This window comes from Phyllobates terribilis, unplaced genomic scaffold, assembly GCF_046119375.1.
Source record: "Phyllobates terribilis strain yellow unplaced genomic scaffold, ASM4611937v1 Scaffold_3__8_contigs__length_932513732, whole genome shotgun sequence".
In the NCBI taxonomy this organism is placed as follows: domain Eukaryota; kingdom Metazoa; phylum Chordata; class Amphibia; order Anura; family Dendrobatidae; genus Phyllobates; species Phyllobates terribilis.
The window spans coordinates 448932921-448953204 of NW_027362763.1; the positions used below are offsets into that span (position 1 = coordinate 448932921).

The following is a 20284-nucleotide window of genomic DNA, read 5'->3' on the forward strand; positions in this document are numbered from 1 at the left end:
CACAAACACCCAGAATAAAGTCCTTTAATTGAAATAAAGACACAATCCTTTATTGTTCTAAATTAAACCATACTTACCATCACGCCCATTCCAGCTGAAGCCAACGATCTCCTGCAATAAAAGTAAAATAATAAAGCAACCTCATCCTTACCTTTCCATGGTTCCCACGACAGCTTCAGCTCTGCTACATCGAGATGACAGGCTGGACCGCAGCAGAACGCTGCCATCCAGCCTGTCATCCCGCAGACACTGAGAAGCGCAGGCATGCTTGCGCTCCTCAGTGTCTCTCTGTGACGTCATCCAGATGAGCCGAGTTCATGTCCAATGAACTCAGCTCACCTCATGCACGTCACTGACAGCGTGGGAAAATTCTCACGCTGAAGTGCTGAGTGCAGGAGAATTTTCCCACGCTGTCAGTGACGTACATGAGGTGAGCTGAGTTCATTGGACATGACCTCGGCTCATCTGGATGCCGTCACAGCCAGACACTGAGGAGTGGAAGTATGCCTGCGCTTCTCAGTGTCTGCGGGATGACAGGATGGATGGCAGCGTTCTGCTGCGGTCCAGCCTGTCATCTCGATGTAGCAGAGCTGAAGCTGTCGTGGGAGCCATGGAAAGGTAAGGATGATGTTGCTTTATTATTTTACTTTTATTGCAGGAGATCGTTGGCTTCAGCTGGAATGGGCATGATGGTAAGTATGGTTTAATTTAGAACAATAAAGAATTGTGTGTTTATTTCAATTAAAGGACTTTTTTCTGGGTGTTGTGTTTTTTTAAATACTTTACTAGAAATTCATGGTGGTCATGTCTAATATTGGCGTGACCCCATGAATTTCGGGCTTAGGGCCAGCTGATAATGCCAAGCTGGCCTTAACCCCTTTATTACCCAGTGAGCCACCGCACCAGGACCCTGGATGAGTTGGGTACAGCGCCAGAAGATGGCGCTTCTATGAACGCGCCATTTTCTGGGGCGGCTGCGGACTGCAATTTGCAGCGGGGGTGGCCCAGAAAGCTTGGGCCTCCCTGCGCTGCGGATTCCAGCCCCCAGCTGCCTAGTTGTATCTGGCTGGGCACAAAAATAGGGCGAAGCCCCACGCATTTTTTTTTTTAATTATTTCATGAAATTCATGGAATAATTAAGAAAAAAAGGGCTTCCCTATATTGTTGTGTCCAACCAGGTACAAATAGGCAGCTGGTGGTTGGGGGCAGCCCATTCCTGCCTGCTGTACCTGGCTGGACACAAATATAGTGCGAAGCCCCACGTCAACTTTTTTTAAAATAAATCCTTTATTTTAACACTAAATGACATTTGAGGAGTTAATAAAGATGCAGTCCCTAAATTATTATTTATTTTTTAATTAATTTTTCCCAAAACTTTTGACGTGGGCTTCGCCATATTTTTGTATGCCAGCCAGGTACAGCATCCAGCTTCTATGAACGCGCCATTTTCCGGGGTGGCTGCGGACTGCAATTTTCAGGGGGGGGCAGAAAGCTTGGGCCTCCCTGCGCTGCAGATTCCATCCCCCAGCTGCCTAGTTGTACCTGGCTGGACACAAAAATAGGGAGAAGCTTCAAGTATTTTTTTTTTTTTTATTATTTCATGAATTTCCTGAAATAATTAAAAAAAAATTGACGTGGGGCTTTGCACTATATTTGGGTCCAGCCAGGTACAACTAGGCAGCTGGGGGATGGAATCTGCAGCGCAGGGAGGCCCAAGCTTTCTGCCCCCCGCTGAAAATTGCAGTCCGCAGCCGCCCCGGAAAATGGCGCGTTCATAGAAGCTGGATGCTGTACCTGGCTGGCATACAAAAATATGGCGAAGCCCACGTCAAAAGTTTTGGGAAAAATTAATTAAAAAATAAATAATAATTTAGGGACTGCATCTTTATTAACTCCTCAAATGTCATTTAGTGTTAAAATAATGGATTTATTTAAAAAAAAAATGGCGTGGGATCCCCCATAATTTTAGTCTCTAGCGGAGGTTAAGCAGACGGCTGGGGCAGATGTTTGAAGCCTGGGAAGGGGGTAAAACCCACGGAGCTTCCCAGGCTACTAATATCAGCCCCCAGCTGAATACCTAGCCTTTACTAGCTATTAAAATGGGGGACCCCCCCAAAAAAAATGACGTGGGGTCCCCCCTATTTTAATAGCTAGCAAAGGCTAGGCAGACAGCTGGGGGCTGATATTAATAGCCCAGGAAGGGTGCCATGAATATTGGCCCCCTCCCAGGCTAGAAACACCAGCCGTCAGCCGCCCCAGAAATGGCGCATCCATAGGATGCGCCAACTCTGGCACTTAGCCTCGCTCTTCCACGCTGCCCTGGTGCGGTGGCAGGGGGTAATAGTGGTGGGGTTCATGTCAGCGCCAGCTGCCATGAAGCCCAGGTTAGTAATGATGGGCGTCTATAAGACACCCCCATTACTAACCTACAAAGTGTTAAAAAGAAAAAACACACACTACACCCAGAAAAAAATAATTTATTTGAAATAAAACACACAATTTTATTTAATTCTTAGTTTACTAAAAATAATAGTTACCTGTCCACGTTCCTGCGCTGATCTCCCATGCACAGCTGTCACATCTGGAGATGGTGACAGCTGTGCATGGCTGCTGTAAGCTCACACTGCCGGGAACACGTCCGCTCCCGGCAGCGGGAGCCACTGACTGAGGTCCCCGGAGTGCATTCAGGCAGCGCAGCTCCGGAGACCTCCTTTACGGCACTGCTGTACCGTGGGAATTTCTCACTATACAGCAGGGCCGTAAAGCAGCTAACCGGAGCAGCGCTGCCTGAACTCCGGTGAACCCGCTTATGCTGTCATTCTAGCGGCGGCAGCGGTTCAGAGCGGTCACATTCTATGTGGCTGCTCTGAACTGGAGATCTTCGTGGGACACTCGTGGACTACTACGGAGGGGTAAGGATAAGGTTGTGGTTTATTATTTTATATTTTATTACAGGAGATCGATGGCTTCGGGGAATTAGGTGTCTTGGTGAGTATAGGTGTAGTTTTTTATTTTTTACTTTATTTTAGGTGGCGATCGGCGGGGACAGGTAACGTATGAACTAATTTCTTTTAGGTAACCACTGGCCACCAATGACATGTATTTAACATTTATTGGGGACACAGTAGGGCAATTTAAATAGCAGGATCAGTCTGATGGGAACTACTGCTCCCATCGAGCTGATCCTGCTGGCAGGAGTGGACGGGGGACAGACATAGGCCGATGGGAGTAGTAGTGTCACATCGGCCTATGTCTGCCTGCACGCACACACACCGCACACACCCGCACACATCGCACAGACACCGCGCACACCCGCACAAACATCGCGCACACACACCGCACACACACCCCGCACACACACTAATCATGACGGGTCTGGGAGGTGAGGCTGACCTGTGCGGCCGTGGGAAAGTTCATGTGAGTTCATGCAGTCAAGCATGAACTCACATGAACCCTCTGAGGGCAACGCGGCGACTTCAAATGAACAGCTGATCGGCATCACCTGATACCTCAGCTGTTCATTTGAAATAACCGGCGGGAAAGCGCAGCACAGAACGGGAAAGCCGGCGGTGAAGTCTTTTCACTGCCGGCTTCCCCGCCCGGGTCCTTCACTCCCCGCTCCTTGGAGCTGCGCTCCCCGCCCGGTCCTAACTTACGATCGGGATGGGAGGTGGCGAGGGGAGCGGAGGATCGGGGTGGGAGGCTGCGGGGAAGCAGTATGGGGCTGTGTGATTGTTTAAAAGCCGGCGGCTTTATACCGCCCGCCGGCTTTTAAACAATCAGGAGAATTCTCCCCCGCTGGGATGGCATTCTGATGACAGGCTGGATCGCGCTGCCATCCAACTTGTCATCCTTCACAGACACTACAGAGCGCAGGCATTATGGGAACTTCCGATTCCGGTATCCGATATTGTAAAAGTATCGGAATTAAGTATCGGAATTCCGATACCGCGAATATCGGCCGATACCCGATATTACAGTATCGGAATGCTCAACACTAATCATGACATAAGAAAAGGGCAGCAACAAACACATCAGGTAATCTTACATCTATAGAACAATATAAAAACAAGGCTATCTCCTACTTACATGATTCATCCTGTAGGGAAACTCTTTAGGAAATGCATATGAAAACCTAGTTTTTACTGTAAAAAGACGAAAATATTTAATATTAAAATCATGTTTTACATAACACTAAAATAGGTAACGGATTAAGGACCTCAAAAACTAAAAATAACTCACTGATATTTTGGGACAAAACCCATATAGGAAGCAAGAAAGCAACCAAATAACACAACTATGATGCAAAATGTCATAACCTTTATTGAAAATACCCAAGATAAAAAAATGGAGGTGGGACTACTGAAAACCTTATATATGTACCAGGTTTAGCTCATGGGAGGTCAAAATACAATAAAAGACGAACCCAAAAAAGGTGGTTAAACTATATATAACTATACATGCAATAACAGAACAAGTAAAGGCTATCAGATGAAAAAGAATATCATAAATACAGTGATATGCTAGATACCACCAAATTCTGCCTGATGGACAATTGTCCTTTTTTAAGACTATAAAGGCAATAAAAAGGGATTATCCAAGACTTATTATTTGTGTGTATGCTAAGAACTAACAGGCAGGCCAGTTCTGCACGATGTCGAGCTGTGCCAGCGATTCCCCCTCATTTCAACTCTTGTCAACAGAGCAGCTCTTCCTCTTCCGCTGTCAACAGGGAGTCACTGCAGACATCAAGTGATTGACAGCTGTCAATCAGAATGACGTGATTACCCCATCAAAAGAGCAGAGCTGAAGAGAAGAAGTGATGTCACTGGAAGGAGGAGAAATCGCAGGTATGACAGCTCTTAGTCTTAAACAAAAAAACAATAAAAGACCCAGATAACTCCTTTTAACTTATGCGGCTGTATGCTCCACAGATACCAATTAATCTTGCCTTTGGACAACACATTTTTACAGATAAGCTAGTCAAGAAGGAGACTTTCTACTGAGACCCCCTGTGATTAGACCTCACACTAAAGCATTACATGTTCATACTGAAATAAATGTGCCCTGTGTAATGCACAGATACACTGGGATCCCCAATTGTAGCAGTTTTCGGGCATCTCTGATACCTCTTTCACCCCTGTAATGGTCACCAATAAATACTTACATACAGAAGTAGCAGCAGAAATTAACCTTGTGTTTGAAACAACACCAAATTCCTGAAATGGGGAAAAAAAGCATTATTCTAATCAAGCCCCATAAAAGCTTAATCACAATATGGAGATGGAACTAAAGAACATGGTGGCCCCGATTCATCATAATGTTTACACTTTGCTGGCATAAGACACTTTGAAAAGTATATTTTTGCACAATGCGAGGTTGTGCAAAAAATAATAATTTGAGTCGTTACATGCATTCATGTTTTTTGCCTTACCTCTACTTTGGATGCTAAAAAGACACAGGTAGGTGCCATTAATACAGGGTCTATACTTTTTAAAGAATACCTGCGAAAAAAAAAAGAAGATTCACTTACTAAGATGATGGAAAGGCAAGCAATTTGTTACAGAATTGTTACAGAATATCTCTATACAGCATTATTGTTTGTTTTTTCTGGTCTGTTTTATATATGAGAAGTGCTCAGATCTCCTGTGTCAAAGATTTGGATAAATGATGAAAGAGAATAAGCAGCTGAGGCAACTGTACAGACATAGGCAATACCTTAAAACAGATATTCTTAAATTATTAAATTGCATTCAATAGTTAGACAGCATGGAAATAATTTTTCATCTGACTTGATTTTTCTATTATCTGTGATTCTTCTGCTTTCATCTTACATAGTGTACAGCTTGTTTCCAAGGAGCTCATCCACCAAAAGCCTATCCAAGCAAGTGGTGTAGTTACATTTCAGGAGATCCCAGTCAGCTCTCTTCAGCCCATTGATTTTGATACAGCAGTTAGCTGCTCACCTCCCTTCCTCTCAGCTCCTGACATGCCTTTTATCAGTCCTGTTTAATTACTTATCCATTTCGCCCCTACTGTTCTAGTGTACTTTTCCTATTCCTCCCTGCTGGTCTTTTGTGTATCCTGGCTACATTCATCATGGGGTAAATGGGATGTGACCACTAATCCCAAAGTATCAGCAGGGAGGAATGGGGTTGCAGCGGATGAAAGGTGATAAAGCCACAACAGTTACATGGGGTATATAGGATGTGAATGCTACAGCCAAGTTAAACATAAGACCAGCAGGAAGAAAGGAAGAAGTTAGGAAAAGATGAAATGGCAGGGATAGAATGGGCGAGTATACATTATTTCCTTATTTTACCTTTATTGTAGACTGTATGCTGCTTTTAATTAACTTGGAAAACCTCCTTAAATTATTACAGAGGCAGAGTCCCTTATTCCTTTGAATAACTAAGATAATATTTTTGTTCCTATTGTAACAATCTAAGAGCCACCATTTTCAGCACAATACCACAGGACAAACTCTGTAGGAGTACCATAAAAGCATCCTCTAGTGCATTGCTAGTACAGTCAGGTAACAGACAATCTCATTTTGTAACCCCTTGCAGAAAGGTTTATAGGCAGACTAGTAGGAGCACAGACATCTAATGTATGGTGCCAACTGATAGATGAGCAGTGCACCCCACCCATCCTTGTGACTGATTGCCTATGGTCAGCTCAAGATGATTAATTACTATGTAATGAGTAACACACCAAGACACAAGGAATATGAAGTTAATAAACTTACCGAGCATAGAACCTTTTAAAGTAAACAGTAGCGGTAGCGATGACTTGCTGTCTTAATTTAAGATGTTCCCCTAAAGCTTGGATGACTAAAGAAATAAAAGAACCATAAGAATAAATCAACTATATGCATGTCACACAGCACAAAGAAAACACTGCATGCTACACTGACGTTACAAAGTGCCTTTTAAAGAGGTATTTCAACTCCACTCACGCCTGTTTTCAGGATATAAGCAGGGCCGCTCACGTCACATCTACGGAATGCTGCTGGGTCATGTGCAGCTCTTGTACCCTGGATGCAGAAGTGAGCAGAGCCGGAATACGTCTTTGTCCCATAAATCAAATTCATATAAAAATGTTCCAAAAGTCTTGTTTGCATGCCTAGACGTACTCTTTCATCATGATGATCGCATGGCTCAGAAGGTGAGCTTGTATGATCATTGTAGAAGTTCTAGGGCAACTGAGAGTCAGGCTCCTTTGGTCACCCTGCAAAGCAACTTTAGGGCACCGATATGTTGTCATGAAAGCCAAAGGCTGAACCCCTTTCTGATGTGGTCAGCAGTAGTACGTCGTATCGACTTGGACCAATTGGACCAGGGACGTACTATTACTGACCGGCGATCATGCCCGCACACAGGCTGTGTGGCTGCGATTGCCTCCGGGAGGCAGCTGATTCTCACAGCTGACACCCGATGCTATGTGCCAGGAGTGGTCAAAAACCGCTCCCAGCACATTAACCACCGAAATGCTGCGACCGAAGCCGATCGCAACATTCCGGGAGCAAGGGGGGAGTAAGCGCCACTTACTTACCTCCTCTCCAGCGTCCCGCGCTGTCTGTGCCGGGTCCCGGTAGTTGTCATGGTGACCCGATGGCAGAAAACGATGGTTTATCGTGATACCGCCAAACAAAAAATGGAATAAAACGTGATCAAAAAGACGAATGTAAATAAAAATGGTACCGCTGAAAACGTCATCTTGTCCGCAAAAAACAAGCCGCCATACAACTCCATCAGCCGAAAAATAAAAAAGTTATAGCTCTCAGAATAAAGGTATACAAAAAAAAGATTTTTTCCTATAAAATAGTTTTTATTGTGTAAAAGCGCCATAACATAAAAAAATTATATAAATGTAGTAGCGCTGTAAATGTACTAACAGAAAGAATAACGCAGCCTTATCAATTTTACCACACGCAGAACGGCATAAAAAAAAAAAAAAAAAACCTATTCCTGAATTGTTAGCTTTTGTTTATTCTGCCTCCCAAAAATGGGAATAGAAAGCGATCAAAAAATGTCACGTGCCCGAAAATGGTACCAATAAAAACGTCAATGTGTTCCGCAAAAAACAAGCCATCACATGACTCTGGTGCCCGAAATATGGAAAAATTATAGCTCTCAAAATATGGCAATGCAAAAACTAGCCTTTGCAAAAAAAAAAAAAAAAGGGATTTTTTAGTGAATCTGGTATCGCTGTAATCGCACCGACCCGAAGAATAAAGTTGTCTAATCACTTATACTGCATGAGAAACAGCGTAAAAAATAAACTCTAGGGTTAGGGTTGTGATTTTTTCAAAAGTAAAGAAAAATAAATGATCACGATATGACGACTAGTGTTGAGAGCAATTAAGTTTGCATTGGGTACTCGGGTATTCACCGAGGATCTCGGGTGCTCGAGTGACATGCTCGAGTCTCTGCCCCATATGTTTTGCGGCTGTTATACTGCCAAAAAAATCCTGCAGGGATTGCCTGACATGCATTATCGATCCCCGCATGTTTTTTTGCTGGGTTTCTAATAACTGTGAAACACGCGGGGCATGGACTCGAGTATCCGCGATACATGGTGCATACCTGAGTACCCGATGCAAACTCAAGTAGCGAGCACTTGCGCTCAAGACTAATGACAACTTATTCAATATGATGACCTAATGTTATCAAATTCTGTCGTACCGCTGGGTTCAAAATGTTCACTATACCCCTTGATTACACCCCTCAAGGATTTTATTTCCAAAATGGGGTCACTTGTGGGGGGTTTCCACTATTTAGGCACATTAGGGGCTCTCCAAACAACACGACATGGGCGTCCGCTCTCGGTTCCAGTCAATTTTGCACTCAAAAAGTCAAACAGTACTCCTTCCCTTTTGAACCCTGCCGTGTGCCCAGTGTATTTTCCCCACATATGAAGTAGCGACGTACTCAGGAGAAATTGCACAACAGTTTTTGGGCTCCATTTTCTCCTCTTAACCTTGTGAAAATAAAAAATTTGGGGCTAAAAGATAATTTTTGTGGAAAAAGTTAGATTTTTTTTATTTTCACGGCTCTACGTTATAAACTTCTGTAAAGCACCTGGGGGCTCAGGGTGCTCATCACACATCTAGAGAAGTTCCCTGAGGGGTATAGTTTCCAAAATGGGGTCAGTTGTGGGCGGTTTCCAATGTTTAGGCACATCAGGGGCTCTCCAAACGCGACATTGCGTCCACTAATTATTGAAGCAAATTTTACATTCAAAAAGTCAAATGGCGCTCCTTCCCTTCAGAGCCCTGCCGTGCTCCCAAACAGTGGTTTTCCCCTACATATGGGGTATTGGCATGCTCAGGACAAATTGCACAACAAATTTTGGGGTCCATTTTTTCCTGTTACCTCTGCGAAAATAAAAAAAATTGGGTTCTAAAGTAACATTTTTGTGAAAAAAATGTAAATGTTAATTTTTTTTTTTTTTTACACATTCTAAAAATTCCTGTGAAGCACCTTAAGGGTTAATAACTTCTTGAATGTGGTTTTGAGCACCTTGATGGGTGCAGTTTTCAGAATGGTGTCACTTTTGGGTATTTTCTGTCATAAAGGCCCCTCAAAGTCACTTCAAATGTGATGTGGTCCCTAAAAAAATTGTTTTGTAAATTTTGTTGGAAAAGTGAGAGATCGCTGGTCAACTTTTAACCCTTATAACTTCCTAACAAAAAAAAAATTTGGGTTCCAAAATTGTGCTGATGTAAAGCAGACATGTGGGAAATGCTATTTACCAACTATGTTATGTGACATCTCTCTCTGATTTAAGGGCATGAAAATTCAAATTTTGAAAATTGCAAAATTTTCAAAATTTTTGCCAAATTTCCAATTTTTTCACAAATAAACGCAAGTGATATTGAAGACTTTTACCACTATCATGAAGTACAATATTTCATGAAAAAACAATCTCAGAATCAGTGAGATGCGTTGAAGCGTTTCAGAGTTATTACCTCATAAAGTGACAGTGGTCAGAATAGTAAAAATTGGCCTGGTCATTAATGTGCAAACCACTCTCGGAGGTAAAGGGGTTAAAGGGGTTTTCTCGTGAACAAAAGTTAATTTTAATCAATAGATCTTTGAATAATAATAATAATAATAATAATAAGTTCCACAATTGGATGTGTTTAAATAAAATGTTCCAGTGCTGAGATAATCTTATAAATGTGCATCCGTAGAGGCACATGATCTGATCATACCACAGCTCCTGGGGGTGGAGAGGTGGGGGAGTCGGGTCAGTGACATCTGAATGGGCCCTTATAACCAAAAAATACTTTATTGGTATTAACTGTACATCAGATGTCATGAAGGGGCTATGTAAAAATGTCATGTCCCAGCCTGACTTTGATGCGGGTTCGCATGCCGAGCCTGCATCTTTCCCGACAGATGATGGCTAATTTGCCATAATCTGGCTCTAACAGCCACGGGTGGAGTGGAGCTTCCGGCTGTCATGGCAACCTATCGGCGCGCCTGTGACATCATCAAGGGGCGCCGATGGGTTGCCATGACAGCCGGAAGTCTGCTGAAGAGCTCCGTGCTTGTCATGACAATTCTCCTGTGAAAGCCAGCCTGTATCTGGCGTTCATAGAAGATCGTGATTTTCACTATACATTGGGCTTTATTTTTGGAGAGATCTGTAGGATGGTAGTGGGACAGATCTCGCCCTCCAGTCTGGGTCTTGTGGCACATGGCCACGGTTTTCATTTAAACCTGCAGTTAAGGATTGGGTATGTCAGTTTGTGTTTGGATTTCACATGTAGCAGAGCTGAAGGTGCTGTGGACGTATGCCTGGCTATGTGAAGCTAATACAGCCCAGAGCCAGCGACATGGGCACCCGAAAACCTTACGGGGGTGCAAGTGCCAGAGGCACTGGACTTTATCTACACGTTCCCGGCTGCGATCCGGAGCTATTTCGAGAGTGCAGTATTTGAATAATAAAGGACGTTTTACTTAAGTTGCCTGGGTCACTGTCTCACTAAATTCACTGGTGGAAACGCTACTGCCTTACTAATTTTAGATACATGTACAAACTGATCCTCTGTGCCTGCTGCAACCAAATCCTGCTGCAGGTCTTTTGAGGTCAACAAAGGTTTTTTGGCCACCTGCCTCCTCAGGAGTCTGGGGGTCGCTGGTGATGGCTTCCTCATTTGCCACATCTTGGTAGTGTAGCCTGTGTTTTTTTAACCTTGGACTTGTATACTCCGCTTCCAGCTGTATCTCTAGAACATAAATGTCAAAATCTGGTCCGCAGGGTGATTATATAAGGCCCGTGACACCAGAACCACCACCCCTATATAGGGCCATTATTCAGTAAAGAGGACTTTGTGGGTCCCATTATACTGTATAGAAGGCAATGTGAGGCTCTTAATACTATAAGGAGGACTATGTGGGTCCCATTATACTGTATGGAGGAATATGTGGGGCCCATTATACTGTATGGACGACTATGTGGGAGCCATTATGCTGTATGGAGGACTATGTGGGAGCCATTATACTATGTACTGTTTGGCCTCCGACTTTATCCAAGATTTTCATTTTGGCCCTCTGTGTGTGTTTGCCATCCCTGGTCTAGGATCATACAATGCTATATTTTTATACTATTTTCCTTGTTAGTGCAAAGGAATCATCTATTCTCTTACTTGGCCATATTTCTATCATGCAATCAAACATCACAGTTAACAACCCCTAGCTAGTCCAGGTATTGGATGTGTTTTATTCTCAAACACAACTGATGCAGCTAATGAAACCCTTGACTGCTTCAGCCAACACTTGGTCTGTGAATGAGAGCTAGGGATTCTAATCAGGGGTTTAACAACTCAGAGACTGCAATATTAAGACTGGCATTTCGTATGAGGGGCATGCAAAACTATGATGTGCTGAATTCATTTGGAGGCACCCACCACTTAATGAATTTGTCGCATCTTATCAGGGATGGGGACTGTAGTAACATTTCTGGAGTAAGAAACATTACCACTTTCCATGAGTTTAGTGGGTGGGCGTAGCTAAGCCCTGTCCCCGGCTTCTCCCCAAAATTGGCGAGAAAACAGCAAAAGTCGCCAGCTTCATGTTGTGCAAAAATGTTAGCAATTTTTTAAAGTGCTTATGCCATAAACACTGATGAATCGGGGTCAACGTGTTGAATTTGAAGAACTCAATTCCGGTTTATTGCAAAGAGTTTGTAAATTTTGCTAAAATAAATTAATGCGATCGGTAAACTGCGTAACCAGAAAAATAAAATTGGAACCCCAGAATTACATTTTTTTGGTCTGCTGCAACATTGCAATAAAATCCAATAAGATGCAATCAAAACATTGTATCTCTCCCAAAATGGTGTCAGTAAAAACGTCAGTTCAGGGAGCAAAAAATAAGCCCTCATACAGCCCCATATCCAGAAAATTGAGAATGATACAGGTTTTGGAAAATGGCGACAAGCAAAAAAATATATATATTTTTTTTTTTTTTTTTTTACAAATCTCCCAAAAAAAATTCACCACATAAATAAAAACTATACAAGTTTGGTATCAACATAATCATACTCACCTGGAGAATCATATTGCCAGGTATAGTGAACATGGTAAATAAAAAACCCAAAAAACAATTGTGGAATTGCACTTTTTTTTCAATTTCAACACACTTGGAATCACATGACTAAATGACATCATGGAAGGTCCTTTTAGACCATCGCGAGCTGCTGGGAAGCCAGGACGCATCACTATGGAGACCGGGGGCCATCAGAAGGTGAGTATAATGCATATTTTTTATTTTAAATTCTTTTTTTTTACAGGTACTATGGTACCTGGGTTTGGAGGAGAGTCTCCTCTTGTCCAGACCCGGGTACCATCCGCACATTGAATCGCTTAATATCCGCATGTGCACGTGTAGTCATGCGGATATTAAGCGATTCAATGCAAGTCAATGGCGGCAAAAACGCTGCGATTCCGCAAAATAATTGGTAGTGCTGTGGATTTTTCTGCAATGATAATCCGCAGCAGAAATTTCCGCAGCATGTGCACAGCACATGCGGATTATCATTGGGGAACATGGCAGACCTTCTACCAAGAATTTTTTAAGCGTTTCTGCAGCGGAATTGCCGCTGCGGAAACGCTTAAAAAACGCATAGTGGGCACACAGCCTAAAACCCATGACGTTCCCTCCAGCAATGAAGACAGCAGCCTAGCAGCAGGAGAAGGACAATGCCTAGGGTAGAGCAGCCTCCAGCACAGACTTTGGGTGGTCCTTGCTGCGGGTCATCAGTAAAAACAGACTGATTTAGAAAACATAATTATAGGGCAGTCGTACACTATAGTCACTTTTCTTTTGTAAGTGTAGGTATGCTTTAAGTGTTAGAGAAGACATTAAAGCTGATTGCAAGACCCGCCCCACAACTGAAGTACATAGGTGATTCTAGTCAAGAGAACGTGGATGGAAGTATTCGCAATTCATCGGAAAGTGTGGCCCTCTCTCCAGAACTCTGCTCCCTCAGTTATGGCTACTGTTTGGGAGGTAGCAAGTTGGATAAGTTAATTCTTAGCAGAGATAAGTAACAGGCCTAAGACATGTTGTCTAGCCCCAAAAAAGAACAAGTGAGCTTTAAGAGTAAGTGATATAACTTACTGATCAGGCTGGCCAATGAGTGTATTTTTGGCCTGAGTGCGGTCAATCTTTTATGAAGCCCAGCCCAGCATAAGGAAGGCCTTTATGGAAGTGACGGGAGGGCCTTTTCTCTGTCATGGCAAATAATACCCATGCCCTCATAGCAGGGCAAACAAGTGCCAGAATAGTTACATCACACGCTGTCAGAGATTGACAGAGACATTTATGTGTTTTTACACAGCAGTGATCAGAGTTGGCACCAATCACTGTCTTTTACAGGCAAGTGCTGGCTCTATAAAACAGCCCTGAGCCTGCTCCATACACCTGACGTACGCCACACATGCATGTCCCATGTCATCAAGGGGCTAAAGAAAATGTCAAATTGTAAATCGACTGTATAGCAGTGGAAAAGCTTGGCTGCTTTCATCATATAACAGTGCCACATCGGTCCACAGGTTGTGTATGGCATTGCAGCTGCAATACCAGATACAAACCATAAACAGGTGTTGCTTGTTTTTAACACAGCCCTGTTTTTCAAACCACGTAAGTCAACCAGATCCATCACAAAACATCTCATAATGAATAATTGGACTCCTAAAAGATAGCAGTACATTAAGTTCATGTGCCTGCATTAACCTGCTTACCATTTGTAAAAAATATCTGCAGCTTCCAATACTCTTCCTCACTTAAGAATTTCAGGTCTTTTTGTCGTTCCTTTAATAAATCTTGTTTATCCAGTATCCACTGCAAGCTGGGAAAAACAAAAGTATGGATGAATATAAGAAAAGTGTTTATATACTGAGGACGGCCAGGATTGGGATAAGAGAAGCATTATTTTATGACCATGTGCACACTTTCAGTATGTGGTCAGTATTTTACCGCAGTATTTGTAATCCAAAACCAGAAGTGGAACAATCAGAGGAAAAGTATAATAGAAACTCGTCACCACTTCTGTATTATCACCTACTCCTGGTTTTGGCTTACAAATACGAATGTAAAAACCTCACCAAATACTGAACATGTGAACATGGCCTAGAGTGGACATCCAGAGAACTTTTGGATGAAGATTCCCTATGGTAACATAAAGGACTTGTATAGGAAGAAGTATATAGACAGTAAGTCCCCGTCCAGTCTCTATAGGGGAGTTGTACAGCTGGACTAAACTTTTCCCATCAATCGTGTCTCTTGGTAAGACAATGAGAACGTATCAGGGATGTACGGTATACGTGAGCTACTCTAAGCCTTTATTCTCACCTGCAATGGAGGCTTAATTTCAGATTGATTCTGTTACTTTTACCGGAACAAACCCTAATACAGCGATCAGCTCCATTTGTTCCAGTAAAATGCACTAACCCTAATGGAGCCCTAATGTGCCATCATGACGGGAAACCTACAGACCCCAATATAGTCAATGGGGTCAGTCAGGCACTGCCGGTGTCTGACGTGCAAGAGGTCCAGGACTGCCATTATTTTACACTTCTGTTTGTGTAATGGAAACCCATGGAGGGAAGTTACTAGCTCAGATGGAAACTGTGCCCAACTCTCCAATAGGGCATGTGAAACTGGGTTTTGTAAAGCAGACCACCCCTTTAATATGCACAGTCACACCGTGAGACCGGTCATCAGGGATACCGGCCATATCCGGTGAGTTTGAGGGGCGCACTTTGAAATTTGTGCACTGCGTTTATGGAGCGGACTCCGGAGATATGTATGATCACAGCAATTTAACCTCTTACATGCCGCTGTCAATTGTAACAGCATTTAAAATGTTGTGGGGGAATATGATAGATGATTAATTCTATCAGTTCATATTCCTCCTCCTGTTAGAACGCAAAGTGTAAAAATAACATCACCTCCCAAAATAAAAAAGGAATAAAAGATCAGAAAGTCAAATGGACAAGGAAACCAGAGCTGGTGCAGGAAGAACAAGAAAAGCAGAGCTGGTGCAGGAAGAACAAGAAAAGCAGAGCTGGTGCAGGAAGAACAAGAAAAGCAGAGCTGGTGCAGGAAGAACAAGAAAAGCAGAGCTGGTGCAGGAAGAACAAGAAAAGCAGAGCTGGTGCAGGAAGAACAAGAAAAGCAGAGCTGGTGCAGGAAGAACAAGAAAAGCAGAGCTGGTGCAGGAAGAACAAGAAAAGCAGAGCTGGTGCAGGAAGAACAAGAAAAGCAGAGCTGGTGCAGGAAGAACAAGAAAAGCAGAGCTGGTGCAGGAAGAACAAGAAAAGCAGAGCTGGTGCAGGAAGAACAAGGAAAGCAGAGCTGGTGCAGGAAGAACAAGAAAAGCAGAGCTGGTGCAGGAAGAACAAGAAAAGCAGAGCTGGTGCAGGAAGAACAAGAAAAGCAGAGCTGGTGCAGGAAGAACAAGAAAAGCAGAGCTGGTGCAGGAAGAACAAGAAAAGCAGAGCTGGTGCAGGAAGAACAAGAAAAGCAGAGCTGGTGCAGGAAGAACAAGAAAAGCAGAGCTGGTGCAGGAAGAACAAGAAAAGCAGAGCTGGTGCAGGAAGAACAAGAAAAGCAGAGCTGGTGCAGGAAGAACAAGAAAAGCAGAGCTGGTGCAGGAAGAACAAGAAAAGCAGAGCTGGTGCAGGAAGAACAAGAAAAGCAGAGCTGGTGCAGGAAGAACAAGAAAAGCAGAGCTGGTGCTGGAAGAACAAGAAAAGCAGAGCTGGTGCAGGAAGAACAAGAAAAGCAGAGCTGGTGCAGGAAGAACAAGAAAAGCAGAGCTGGTGCAGGAAGAACAAGAAAAGCAGAGCTGGTGCAGGAAGAACAAGAAAAGCAGAGCTGGTGCAGGAAGAACAAGAAAAGCAGAGCTGGTGCAGGAAGAACAAGAAAAGCAGAGCTGGTGCAGGAAGAACAAGAAAAGCAGAGCTGGTGCAGGAAGAACAAGAAAAGCAGAGCTGGTGCAGGAAGAACAAGAAAAGCAGAGCTGGTGCAGGAAGAACAAGAAAAGCAGAGCTGGTGCAGGAAGAACAAGAAAAGCAGAGCTGGTGCTGGAAGAACAAGAAAAGCAGAGCTGGTGCTGGAAGAACAAGAAAAGCAGAGCTGGTGCTGGAAGAACAAGAAAAGCAGAGCTGGTGCTGGAAGAACAAGAAAAGCAGAGCTGGTGCTGGAAGAACAAGAAAAGCAGAGCTGGTGCTGGAAGAACAAGAAAAGCAGAGCTGGTGCAGGAAGAACAAGAAAACCAGAGCTGGTGCAGGAAGAACAAGAAAACCAGAGCTGGTGCTGGAAGAACAAGAAAACCAGAGCTGGTGCAGGAAGAACAAGAAAACCAGAGCTGGTGCAGGAAGAACAAGAAAAGCAGAGCTGGTGCAGGAAGAACAAGAAAAGCAGAGCTGGTGCAGGAAGAACAAGAAAAGCAGAGCTGGTGCAGGAAGAACAAGAAAAGCAGAGCTGGTGCAGGAAGAACAAGAAAAGCAGAGCTGGTGCTGGAAGAACAAGAAAAGCAGAGCTGGTGCTGGAAGAACAAGAAAAGCAGAGCTGGTGCTGGAAGAACAAGAAAAGCAGAGCTGGTGCTGGAAGAACAAGAAAAGCAGAGCTGGTGCTGGAAGAACAAGAAAAGCAGAGCTGGTGCTGGAAGAACAAGAAAAGCAGAGCTGGTGCTGGAAGAACAAGAAAAGCAGAGCTGGTGCTGGAAGAACAAGAAAAGCAGAGCTGGTGCTGGAAGAACAAGAAAAGCAGAGCTGGTGCAGGAAGAACAAGAAAAGCAGAGCTGGTGCAGGAAGAACAAGAAAAGCAGAGCTGGTGCAGGAAGAACAAGAAAAGCAGAGCTGGTGCAGGAAGAACAAGAAAAGCAGAGCTGGTGCAGGAAGAACAAGAAAAGCAGAGCTGGTGCAGGAAGAACAAGAAAAGCAGAGCTGGTGCAGGAAGAACAAGAAAACCAGAGCTGGTGCTGGAAGAACAAGAAAACCAGAGCTGGTGCTGGAAGAACAAGAAAACCAGAGCTGGTGCAGGAAGAACAAGAAAACCAGAGCTGGTGCAGGAAGAACAAGAAAACCAGAGCTGGTGCAGGAAGAACAAGAAAACCAGAGCTGGTGCTGGAAGAACAAGAAAACCAGAGCTGGTGCAGGAAGAACAAGAAAACCAGAGCTGGTGCAGGAAGAACAAGAAAACCAGAGCTGGTGCAGGAAGAACAAGAAAACCAGAGCTGGTGCAGGAAGAACAAGCCCTGCTGCAGCTCTGCCGGCCGACAGCTAAGGCAGCAGGTCCTGGAAGGAGAGGAGGCACCGGGCTGTCCCCAGCAAGAGCCCCGGCGGCCAGGACACCGCCGTCACACCAGCGCCCATAGGCAGCAGCCGCCTGTGTGACCGCACACCATAGTGAGCCCGCTCAGGACAGCCCTGCTCCCTGCTCTCCGGAGGCCCGGGCTCCCGCCGCACTTACTAGTGAGAGCTCTGCCAGAAGTTCCCCGCCATGAGCGCCACACCGGGAGCCCGAGCACAGAGTGACGTCACTGCGAGCCCGGATCCGCCGCTCTGCGCCGCCGACCGCAAAGTGCAAAGAGCTGCAGCAATGACTCCAGGAAGAGAGCCGGCGTGCACCCTGCAAACACGTCCGTGCGGAAACAGCAGCGCCGGGAACCAGTGACAGCAGCTTCCCGCTACTCCGGCCTCTCCTAGCTGCTCCGCTGAAGGCGCTGTCTCTTGCTGTATTGCCCACTGATCACAACCTCTATGGAGAGGGATCAGTTCTATGGTTTGCACCCTTTATTAGATTTACTTCTCAAATTTTTAAAATCCTGCAACTAAAATTCTGGAAAACTTCATTAAAGAAGTTGTCCAGTACTTTAGATTCCCCCACGCCCCGGGGCCTAAGGATTTTTGTAAATACCTTATGTTGCAGATACTGCCTGTGAGCGGCGCTATCACTGGCCGCTCACAGGCATCACATGACCCCGCGCTGACATCATGACAAGTGAGTAGTGTTGAGCGATACCTTCCGATATCAGGAAATATCGTATCGGATTGGATCGAACCGATACTCAAAAAGTATCGGATATCGCCGATTCCGATACCGGAAACCAATGCAAGTCAATGGGACAGAAATATCGGAATGAAAGTAAACCCTTTCTTTCCTTGTAGGTTAATTCTACATGAAGTAAAACAACTAAGAATAATGTAGAATGTATTACACGAAAAGCCGGCAATTCAGCAGCGGCATACACCGGTACCCGACAATTTACAACAGAAAGAATAGAGCATCACACATAGATTAGATAGATAGAAACATGTCAGTCACATATATAATAAGTACAGTGACAGTGTTGATTACTGTACTTGTCATTTAGTGTTAAAATAAAGGATTTATTTAAAAAAAAATTGGCGTGGGGTCCCCGTAATTTTAGTCTCTAGCGGAGGTTAAGCAGACGGCTGGGGCAGATGTTTGAAGCCTGGGAAGGGGGTAATACCCACGGAGCTTCCCAGGCTGCTAATATCAGCCCCCAGCGGAATACCTAGCCTTTACTAGCTATTAAAATGGGGGACCCCCCCAAAAAAATGACGTGGGGTCCCCCCTATTTTACTAGCTAGCAAAGGCTAGGCAGACAGCTGGGGGCTGATATTAATAGCCCAGGAAGGGAGCCATGAATATTGGCCCCCTCCCAGGCTAGAAACACCAGCCGTCAGCCGCCCCAGAAATGGCGCATCCATAGGATGTGCCAATTCTGGCACTTAGCCTCGCTCTTCCCACTGCCCTGTAGCGGTGGCAGTGGGGTAATAGGGCTGGGGTTGATGTCAGCTTATAATGCCAGCTGACATCAAGCCCAGGTTAGTAATGGAGAGGCATTTATAAGACACCCCCATTACTAACCCCATAGTCAAAGTAAAAAAGAAACACAAACACCCAGAATAAAGTCCTTTAATTGAAATAAACACACAATTCTTTATTGTTCTAAATTAAACCATACTTACCGTCACGCCCATTCCAGCTGAAGCCAACGATCTCCTGCAATAAAAGAAAAATAATAAAGCAACCTCATCCTTACCTTTCCATGGTTCCCACGACGGCTCCAGCTCTGCTACATCGAGATGACAGGCTGGACCGCAGCAGAACGCTGTCATCCAGCCTGTCATCCCGCAGACACGGAGAAGCGCAGGCATGCTTGCGCTCCTCAGTGTCTCTCTGTGACGGCATAAAGATGAGCCGACAATGAACTCGGCTCACCTCATGCACGTCACTGACAGCGTGGGAGAATTCTCACGCTGAAGCGCTGAGTGCAGGAGAATTTTCCCACGCTGTCAGTGACGTGCATGAGGTGAGCCGAGTTCATTGGACATGACCTCACCTCATGCACATCACTGACAGCATGGGAAAATTCTCCTGCACTCAGCGCTTCAGCGTGAGAAATTCCCCACGCTGTCAGTGACGTGCATGAGGTGAGCTCATGTCCAATGAACTCAGCTCACTACATGTACGTCACTGACAGCGTGGGAGAATTCTCACGCTGAAGCGCTGAGTGCAGGAGAATTTTCCCACGCTGTCAGTGACGTGCATGAGGTGAGCTGAGTTCATTGGACATGAACTCGGCTCATCTTTATGCCGTCACAGAGAGACACTGAGGAGCGCAAGCATGCCTGCGCTTCTCAGTGTCTGCGGGATGACAGGCTGGATGGCAGCGTTCTGCTGCGGTCCAGCCTGTCATCTCGATGTAGCAGAGCTGAAGCTGTTGTGGGATC

The 20284-nt window shown here is 44.6% G+C and overlaps 1 protein-coding gene across 2 annotated transcripts in view; it reads right to left on the reverse strand.

Moving 5' to 3' along the window:
• The window catches only part of CCNC (cyclin C), a 35204-nt gene extending 16994 nt beyond the window's left edge, over positions 1-18210 (reverse strand). The window contains exons 1-6 of one of the 2 annotated variants that reach the window (XM_073675758.1): positions 17994-18210; positions 14258-14364; positions 6749-6833; positions 5435-5504; positions 5168-5219; positions 4090-4145 (exon numbers count right to left, since the gene is read on the reverse strand). In XM_073675758.1, the coding sequence (XP_073531859.1) occupies positions 4090-4145; positions 5168-5219; positions 5435-5504; positions 6749-6833; positions 14258-14364; positions 17994-18025 (402 nt within the window). In that variant the 5' untranslated portion in view covers positions 18026-18210. The remainder of the gene's footprint in view (positions 1-4089; positions 4146-5167; positions 5220-5434; positions 5505-6748; positions 6834-14257; positions 14365-17993) is intronic. The other variant, XM_073675757.1, reaches the window with a different exon arrangement.
• Positions 18211-20284: the final 2074 nt, after the last annotated feature.